At 41.8% G+C, this 9,981-nt stretch overlaps 1 protein-coding gene across 2 annotated transcripts; it reads left to right on the top strand.

Annotated features, from left to right (window-relative positions):
* The first annotated feature begins 429 nt into the window (after positions 1-429).
* On the top strand, positions 430-8,187 carry IL22RA2 (interleukin 22 receptor subunit alpha 2). 2 transcript variants are annotated; one of them, XM_054064092.1, is made up of 7 exons: positions 430-727; positions 1,031-1,237; positions 2,154-2,301; positions 3,087-3,265; positions 4,522-4,691; positions 5,103-5,281; positions 6,343-8,187. In XM_054064092.1, the coding sequence occupies exons 2-6, from the start codon at positions 1,141-1,143 to the stop codon at positions 5,256-5,258; spliced, it is 750 nt and encodes a 249-aa protein (XP_053920067.1). In that variant the 5' UTR covers positions 430-727; positions 1,031-1,140; the 3' UTR covers positions 5,259-5,281; positions 6,343-8,187. The 2 variants fall into 2 exon arrangements, with proteins under 2 accessions (XP_053920067.1, XP_009555791.2); XM_009557496.2 differs by having other exon boundaries at positions 434-727; positions 2,151-2,301.
* The last annotated feature ends 1,794 nt before the right edge of the window (positions 8,188-9,981 follow it).

Below are 9,981 nucleotides of genomic sequence, written 5' to 3'. Positions count from 1 at the left end.
AGCTTGCAAAAGGAGAACGCATCCTGACTTTCGCCCAGATATGATGGTGCACGAGCAGCAAAATATATGTGTATGTCAGCTCCAGGGAGATTTTGAGGAGGGAAGAGTGAGGGGCAAGGCTGAGCAGGGAGGTCTGAAGCTTCCTAGCTGCTTCCAGCAGCTTCACATTTGCTGCCAGCGACTGACTTGATTGAACTTTCCATACATTCCAGGAGAACAAAACCTGGCTCCCATCAGAGAGGCACACATGTGGCATTGAATTGTTTACAAACAGAAAGTGAGATCTGTCTTGCTAGGGGGCCCCAGCATCCCAGCCCTAGGCTCAGCCTACACACATATCGGGAAACAGGATTCAGAGGACAGTGGTGGCAAACGCCAGTATTTGTACAGAGTAGTGTCACACCCACACCAGGCTTGGGCACATGACTCCTGGGAGTCTGAAAGTCCAACGCAGGGTGAGACTTCATCGCGATGGGCTGGGCTCGCCTCGCCATTCCATGCCCTGAGGCTGAAAGAGCTGCAACATCTCCCAGCATCTCTCCAGCACCCAGCATGGTGTCGCTTCACGGCCCAGCAGCAAGGCTGGCAGCGATTTCACGACCCCTCATTCCTCCAGTGATATATGCCTAGATGATGTCTTGCCACAAACACAACTGCAAACTCCATCTGCTTGCGTTTGACCCAAAGACAGACAAGACGGACCACCAAATCGTATGACATCCCTTGGGTAGGTCTTTTACATGTTTGCAGCAAAATTTTGTGTTCTTCAACTCTGAGTGTTTAGCCAGCTGAAAAACAAACGAACAAATAAATAAATAAAATAAGACTCTAGCAATGGCAAGCAAGCAAGCTTGTGTGACAAATTTATGGGATAAAGCAACATTGTCATTTGGAAATTAGTGCCTAAAAAAAAAAGCATGCTTTGTCATGGTGGTTTGCTTCATAATCAGTTGCAAACTCCAGAGTGACTACAGCTGTGAAGTAAGAACGATTCCTTATGTTTAGTTTGAACAACTCATATGTTTTTCAGCTAAATTAAAGCAAAGCCAAACTGGGGATTTTGGAAACTGCTGGAAATAAGGGGAACTCTAAAGTGTTTAACAATTACTTCCTCATAAGTCATGCCCAAGAGGAAGAGAGATGCTTTTCTGTCATGGAGCTGCTCTCCTAAGCATGAGGGGGATCACACTTTCCTCCCTCTGCTTACTGATACACCTGCTTCAGGATGAGATAGCGAGTAAGTAAAGGCTTTGTGCTCTTTTCCTGTGTGGGGAGTGGGGGTGCTGGCTCTGTCACTGAATCTCTGGATAAGTCAAGAAATCTCTGAATCTTTTGGTGGGTTTCAAAATTCCTGTCATTTCCAAATTAGTCTGTTATTTTGTCTTTCAAGATTATGAAATGCAGCTAAAGCAAGCATGTTGCCCATTGAATTTATTCATAGCTATATTACCAGTTTTGATTCAATTAGTACAAGTTTTACCAGATTCTGTGATATGCTAGGGATAAAGCTACAGTAATATAGAGCCATCTGGGTCACAAAACCCAGAAGTATTTTAGCATTTGGATGCTTCAGAGAGGTTGTTAACTGATTGTCCTCTGTAACCATCGCAGTTTGAAAGCAAATTACCTTAAAAACTGTCAGGCAGATTTTTCCAGTAGTACAGACTGGAAAGGCAGTGAATCTCAAGTTATTTTTTTCATTAAGCAAGAGTTGATATACACAGTTGTGGAAATTGTTAAAACAGCTATAATTCTTATAGGTTAAAGCTGAGATAAAGCGGAAAGGCAAGAGCACTCAGCTTGAACCGCTGTAGCCGCTTACTGCAGGCAATGTGAATTGATCTGGAGGGTTTGTTTTCTGGAATGTCCATCAGGCATCTTTCACAGCAGTAAACTCACTAGGGGAAAATGAAAAAAGCAAACAAACAAACAAAAAAACCAAAACCACATTGAAGTATTCCTTTCACAATACTAATGTGTTTGTTTTGTAACTGCTAGATCTAGTTACTGTGACTTAAAAAGTTTTAAACATGAGATTTAATTTCCCTGCGATTTGCTAGTCAAGAAACCTACTGAGCTGTAGCGATACCCTTCTGGAGGAGTATGTCTGTGATAAACTCATTGTGTTATCATTACTTACTTTTTTGCAGCAGTTTTAGTTTTGGAAAACCAAGACTTGCAAGATTTGATTAAGCCACAGAATGTAGTGTTTCATTCGCTAAACTTCAACAGCACTTTGCATTGGCAGCCTGGGAGGGCTGGAGAGGCAAGAGACACAGTCTACTTTGTGCAGTATAAAGTGTAAGTACCAGGGAAACTCCAGACTCGTGCTGGGCTGGGGATCATCCCTGCTTAGCACATCAAAGGGATTTCTCAGATGACAAGGGTTATTCTCCCCATCCCTGGGGAACAGCCACTGCCAGCTTTCAGTTTTTGCTGTGCTTATTGATAGCCCACTAAGACAGCTTGAACAGCCCAAGGCAGGCAGGGAACAAGCGCTGCCAGCAACACATTCTGCACCCTCATTGCACTGTAGAGATGCAGAAAAATGTAGTTTGCAGGGGACCCCTGGAGGTCACCGGCTCCAAACCCCTACCTGAGGCAGCTGTGCTTAGGTCAGGTACTTCTTCACTAGAACATTTAGGATATTTTCATGGCCCACCTTGCCCAGGACAGTGCTTCCAGGTGCTTCACATGGCAAACTTGAGGAAGTACTAGGGACTGGTCCTCTGAGATATTCCTAGCATGCCTGTTGGGAAAATAGTTGGTGGAATCCAGCATTCTGCCCATCGTTGATCATGCCAGCTAGGCCAAAGCTTGCCCACCTCTCCCAAGAAATAAGGGCGCAGTGGCTTCTTACAGGACTGGTGAACCACATCTCTGCTTTATGTTTCTTTCAGAAAAGATGGAAGCAGATAGCTCCCAAACACCCTTGGAATCAATTTTCCCTGCCATCAAATTGAAGAAGGGAGTTAATTTCCATGGCAAAATGCTTGTCAGTACCGCTGAGTTAAAACAGCTAAAAATCTGTATGGACTCCATAGGCTCTAGCTAAAGCTTATATCCTTCCTCCTCTTTCTCCATAGGTATGGGCAGAGCACGTGGCAAAACAAAGATGAGTGCTGGGGAATTCAAAATCATGTCTGTGACCTAACAAACGAAACCTCTGACATCCGAGAGCCTTACTACGGCAGAGTGAAAGCCGCATCAGCTGGCATCTATTCCGACTGGAGCCTCAGCTGCAGATTCACTCCCTGGAGAGAAAGTAAGTACAAACATATGGGTCTCTCTGAGAAAGGAATTAGATTTTCTGTGGCATGGAATACATCATCTCTGCTTACAATTTGTAAACGTGAGTAATCCTTTTCTAGCTACAAAGCTGCACCAAAAGATGTTGCCAGTCAATAGCTCACAGGTTGTGATAAAATAAATTTCCCTATGCCTGGATGACAATCTATTTATTACGGATAAGTAGCCACTTACCTACAATTAGGGGATCAGAAATGCCTGGCTCCTTTTAACACAAGCCCTTCCTCAAAACATGTAATTACACAAATTATTTTTGGCTGGTTTTGGAACTGCTGGAAGGACTGAGCACAAAGTAGAAAAGAAGAAAACATTCTCTGCTGGAGGGGAAAAGGGAGAACAGAGCTGAGAGCTGCATGACCACTGTTCTTCTCGCATATATGTGTTTTCCTGACTGCAGGGTATTTGGCAAGGACACGAACAAAAGTTTTGGTTAGTACAGTCATTATAATGCCGTAGTATGTTAGAAATTGGTGGACTGGCAAAACATTAAATAGTAGCAGTGATTCTACCAGTAAGTTCCCTGTAAGTTAACCAGTTTTCCCACAGTGGTCAATGCGAAATTTCAATGCGGGTCACTTCAAAGCCTTGAAGTGCAAACAACCTTGAGCCTCTTGTATAGATGAAACTGCAGGCTGTTACATTAAATAGTACCTTAAAGCAGCAACAGCCCGTCTTGCCCTCTGACTCTTCCTCCTCCTGGAGAGACACACGAGACAGCTGTCTCCCCACATCTCTGAGTCTGCAGGGGTCTGCAGGCATTAGTTCAAACCCATAGCTGTGTTTAACGAAGCAGAGTGCAAAATTTTGAAAGTAATGATTGAAGCTGCACCCTTCACATAACTGAAATGGTTCAAATAGCTGTTTTATGCAGTCCAAGTACACAGATAAATATGTGAGAAGAAAATAAAAGCAGGGCAAAAGTCCAAAGTGTTTTGCTTGACCAACCTGCAGTCAGCAACATACAGCTCTGAGAGATCTCAAAGAGTTTGGCTTAAAGATAGATTTATAAACACAGGAAATTTTGTCCCCAAAACATCCCAATCAATAAGCAGCAAGAAGTAAGGATTTACAAAGTGTCCCTTTAACAGTAAATACAGCAGAATATATTGTTGGTAAGGAGACCATTAAATCATTGGATGGATTCAAAGTGCATTCTGTGAAACATTATTAATAAACTATAATCATGTTAATGTCTTTGGCGTTTTTCCTTAGCTATAATAGGACCTCCAACTGTAACTGTGATTCATAGCAACAAATCCTTAATACTAAAGCTCCAGGCTCCACGTTCTCCTTATAAAAAGAAGAGAGGCAGCAAGATACCAATGACAAATTATTATGATCTGTTATATCAAATCTTTATCATTAACAACTTGCTAGAAGAGGTAAGCACATATTTAGATATGAACCCTTTACCATTGAAATGCAAGGAAAGTATGGGTACAAGACTTTTGTTTTACAGTTCAAGTTGTCCTCTGGGAGCATGAGGGCTTCGGTGTCTGGGAAAGTATTTGATAACAAATTAAGTTTATTTTTCAGGAACTGAATTTGAATAGAGTTGTAATTCCTCCCTTTATTCTTTTCCATCAACTTATTTGTACTCTAAGGCCTACATAAAAGAAAAAAAGGACAGGAGGGGAATTTTGGAGGGAATTTTCTATTAAATTCATATATTTTAATGTTGTTGACCTTGTGCAAGTCCACATGCCACTCCGCATCCTCTGTTCTTATCAAACTTCAGTCACTTGCTAGGGCAATGTGCTTGACTGGCTGTTTTTAACCTGCTCTGTCTGAAGCAACACAGAGTCCTGGTCTATGAAGGAAAAGACAAGATTATTAAAATAGAAGATTTGAGGCCTGGAATCAGCTACTGTGTTGAGGCTAAAACATACGTGCCAGCACTGGACCGCAGCAGTGTCTACAGCAGCAGGCAATGCACCATGCTGCAGTGACAGGGCGAGCACCCCTGCGACAGGTGAGTCACTAGCACTGTTCTTCACCAGCAATCAAGAGCTATCAAAGGCAGATATTCTCCAAAAGAAGAAAAAACAAAGGGGGGTAGCATAAAACCTGCCATCCCACGTGACAATATTAGCCAGAGTTCTTACATCACCGAGCAAGAATGACACAGCCAAGGAGATCAGAGGAATATTGTGGATAAGTATTTGCATGCAGGCATGGTGCTCAGAAACACTCTTCTCCTTTTCTCCTTCTTTAAAAAGTTATACGAAGCACTGCTCTCATCAGCTGTTATTGCTGTCAAGTATTTAACTAGGAGAAGGAGCAACCTCCAACTTTATTAACAGGCAATTCTGCTGCCAGCTCTGCAAATTGGTTCAGGGATTTATCTGATGTATTTAATTCAAATGATTCTGTCCCCTTTTATGGCCATTCTTCAGATAGAATGTGTTTAAAAATAAATCGGGTTTCAAATTTCATGAGTTTCCATGGACAAAATACAAGAGTTAGCCCAATTAGGTGGTCTGAAAAATCTGTTTGTTCACTTACCTCAGTCATTAGACTATCTTCAGGTACTATATGGCCAGCAGAGAGATTTACTATCAATCCGGCCTTGCACGTGCTGAGGCACGGAGTGCATAGAGACCTAAGCCAATGTTGACTTCAGTGTCACTGGCTTCAGTAAACTGAGATTTGGGTCCTTTCTAGGATTAACAGAGGAAAAGTGGAAAAACATTGAAGTCTGAACCTGTGCTTCTGTTCTCAGCTTGGTACCCTAACGATGAAAGATTTTTCTGTCTTCTGCTTCATAATATGATGCATAACATTGGTCTCTCTGGAGAATTGTTTAGTGGGTTTAGGCTAAGGAGGGAGCCAGTAACTAGGTATTTTCCTGCATTTTTGCTTGCTTTCGCTGTACTGTTAAAGACTGAGAGCTTGGGTTAGAGCTGGACTGCTGAACAACCTGCAGAGGCACAGGAGGGATGCAGGCAAATGGCATGTGTGGCATTTTCAGTTAAATTGAATACGACCCAGCTTAAACGTGCACTCCAGTGGCAATTCTCTTTCTCTTCCCAGTTACAAGAATTATAGCAGAAGATGCCTCCCATCACAGATCCAGCTGTAAATCAACTTCTGCGGTCTATGTATGGAATGCATACTTGGACACTTTATAAATTAATCTTTGTTACATTCAATGATTTGATTCATCAACATAATGTTATGCTACAGAAAAGCCAAAGATACTTTGTATGTCCTATATCACAATTTGAAATTATATATATTTGCATTTAGAAAGCAAATAGTAACGTACTCTAATAAAAAGTAAAGTAAAAAGCAGTTGTGAAAATATCCTTAAGATTGTTTCTATGGGTTTTCTCTTTTAAGCATTGGGATTACTTTACAGTTTATAAAAGAGAAGCTTCAGATATTTTATTTCTTCTACAAAGGATGCAACAAAAGATGAAAAAAGCATCCTTTCTTTAAAATAAGAAACATATAGTCCAGGAGCATATCTCAGATTCACAGAGTCTTCATAGTACCCTCAACATAGCATTTCTGATCTTGAAACCAGAATTAGTTAGGCCCGAGCTCAGCTAAACTGAAACAGAAGAGATACTCACTTTCAGTTAATGACGGTTAAATGGAAAAGACCTCTATTTCAACCATGTCACAGTAAATTACCAACTTCCACGTATGATTTCTAGTGATTTTATTCCTTTAAGTCTTCATTTCTTAAGTGAAAAGATTTCCTGGGCGAGGTTTGGTTAGATACCCAGTAAGCTATCACAGGATGGAGAGCTGAAGTGGCTTTTCCGCATCAAGATATGTAACTAATGAGAATCTTGATACCTAACTGCATTCTGTTATTGCAAAGTAAGTGAGAGGAGATGAGAGGGGGCCAGATGCAAGAGGGCAAAGCAAGCCCTGGGAAAAATGAAGCTTCCTGCTACATAATGACTATACAGTTTTCCCTTAATTTGCATACACAAAGGTGGATTGCATCAGTTTAAATAACAAACTTTGAGTTCACCTGAGCCTCATGCAAAGCATTTTTCATGGTCTGTCACTAACACCTCACCTGGAGGCTCACTTAGAGCTGCATCAGAATGCTGGCAGTAGGTGTTTGAGAGGAGGCTGTGTTCAAGTAAGTGAATGCTGGTGCACTCGCTTTCACCAAAATAAAGAAAAAAGCATTACATATTAAATATTTCCACTGTCTGATTCTAACACATCATATATTTGAATGACTAGATGTGAAGGCATCTAGCTGCATCCACGTTTCTAGTCCATAAAACCAGGTTTCCTTCACTACACTTCCCTTTTTGCTCCTCTCCCCTTTCTTCCAATTGTTTTACCCCACATGTATCACATAGTTTCTTAATTTAGATAAGTTTCTTTGGGAAACAGGACTTACTAAATCCCTATATTGCACCTAGCACCATGACAAGTCTCAGGTCGAGAGTTGTCCTGACACTCCTCTTGCACTGGGCAGCACCACAATAAAAACAACCAGGCAAATTATTAAGAAATAGCCTTTCTTGTGTTTCAGCAGTGGTGACTTTGTCCACTCATGGGTTATCACAGCCTGAAAACAGTATCTGCAGTAAATCAAGCTTTCTCAAATTCACTTCTATCTCTGGGGCAACTCACGTTGTTGTTACATGAAGATAAAAGTTTAACCTCTAGTAGCTGTAGTCAGAGACCAGGCTCCCACAATACTGGATACAGTACCTATGTCAGATGCAGAGAATGAAACTGTTTAGGACTCTCCAAACTTAAAGACATTAAAAAAAAAGGAAGAAGCAGAGTAATAGCGTTGCCTGAAGTGTTCAAACCTGGCTAGAAATATTGCAGCTGCTACGCCATGGATCTATGGAAACATTGGAAACACGAAATTATACATAATGTACAGAGCTTATACTGGGAAAATCAATAAAAGGTCTGAAAAAGTCTTGTGCTGTTCTGTTTGCTATCAGATTTCACTTCTTCAGCAACAACGCAGGCTTACAGAAAACAGTGCAAGAGCTGCAGGAATGATCCACTTCCATTCTGATGGCACCAGGATTTACTATCACCAACCCATGATATTCTTCAAACATCAATTTTCTCTCTCCATTTGAAATACAAATTTGCTTTCAGCTCTGCTTTGACATAATTTTGCTGGGGAAGGGTTTGGTAAAATGACTGGTGCTGTATTTTTTCTCCGCAATCAGTGGTAGTGGCACGTTCTCAAGACATGCTCCCCAGGGCTCACAGGATGGGGCTTCTGTCCAGAGATGTACTTTGCTGTGGTATATACTGGTTGAGTGACCTATACTGATAGCTGCTAAAGAGCATTGGAAATGTAGTTTTTAAAAAACAACTTTGTTGGTACCTTAGCGTGTATGCTGCACTGCTATTAACGACTCCGTTAGAGGGGGAATGGAGGGAGAGGTCTCCCAGGCTCTAAACTACAGCTGAGGCTTTCTTGCAGTTTAGAAATACCTGGAAAAGTGAGCTCTGGCCCTCGTTCCCCTTCCTCCTTGTCAACACAGGGACCATGTGCTGTAGGTCCACCTCTCCGGAGCTGCCTGTGACGGTACATGGCTCCAGTGGTTAGTGCACACACACACACCACTCAGTGCCAGACACCTTTGCATGGTCAGCTTAATTCCTTCTGACTATAAGTTTGCCACTCTCAGCTGAAAACACATTTCTCTTGGCCTTTTAGTCACTTACAGAGCATTTTCTGATAACAAGTCAAATGCCAGCTTCTGTTTCAGGAAAGAGAGAAGTAAATGCTGGATCCTAGAGCTACGGGATAGGGTGGGGAAGAATAAACAGTGTGAAAGAACAGGACTTGTGCAACCTATTCTGTAAACCCTTGCCTGCAGTGTCACCAGGGGACGTCTGCGGTCATGGGCACAGCCTGTCACAATGACCTCATCTGGCCAAGTGCCTGTGTCACAGCTGAGGGTTCTGCTGATGAGAAATAGATATTAGGTCTTTCAGAGTTTTCAGTTCTTGATCTTCATATGAAGTGGAGCCCAACCCACAAGGGCCTACCCTTTCTTTCATGACAATGGCTAGAACACTATCTTACCTGCCGAATGGAGTAAGAGCTTAACTCTCACTGCAAATGGCTTTAACTTCCCATTTCACCAGGAAGCAATATCCAACTACTAGAAATTCAAGAACCGGGCTCCGGAAAAGCTGATAGAGCAACAGCAATGGACCAGATGTTTCAGCCTTATAAATTAGGAGAAGATTATGCATAGCCAGCTGCACCATATGAATGCCCAGTTTTATATGACGCCATGGTCCTCAGTGTTTATTATATGATCTAGCATCTGGCCAGTCCTGTTCATATCTCTCATATATCTGCTTTAATCAGATGTGGACTTGGGGTTTAATTACTTGCATGACTTGACCTCAGCTAAGAACCACTCTTGTGGCCCGGGGATAGGATGCTGTTGTGAGATGACATTGGCTTTTGCCAACAGTTCTGACAGATGTTATCAAATATTCCAAACTCTAGGGAATTAATCATAAATTTGTAGGAGGTTCTTGTGGATTTTCTCTCTATTTCAAAATTTGCTACCACGATCAAAGATAGTAATGAATAAAATCTGTTAGAGAAAGGAAAAAAGAAGAAAATAACCCCGAAGTTCCTAAGTTAGTTTGCCACAAAGGATGTAGGACACAAAACAAGACTACTTCTGCAGAGACGCAGAG

The sequence above is a fragment of the Cuculus canorus genome, chromosome 3 (assembly GCF_017976375.1).
Source record: "Cuculus canorus isolate bCucCan1 chromosome 3, bCucCan1.pri, whole genome shotgun sequence".
Lineage (NCBI taxonomy): Eukaryota > Metazoa > Chordata > Aves > Cuculiformes > Cuculidae > Cuculus > Cuculus canorus.
This window is presented reverse-complemented; position numbering and strand designations above follow the sequence as displayed.

Coding starts and splice junctions, on each gene's coding strand:
- IL22RA2 (XM_009557496.2), top strand. CDS start 1,141: ATGCTTTTCTGTCATGGAGCTGCTCTCCTAAGCATGAGGGGGATCACA. Junction 2,302..3,086: donor TACTTTGTGCAGTATAAAGT/GTAAGTACCAGG, acceptor CTTTCTCCATAG/GTATGGGCAGAGCACGTGGC. Junction 3,266..4,521: donor ATTCACTCCCTGGAGAGAAA/GTAAGTACAAAC, acceptor GTTTTTCCTTAG/CTATAATAGGACCTCCAACT.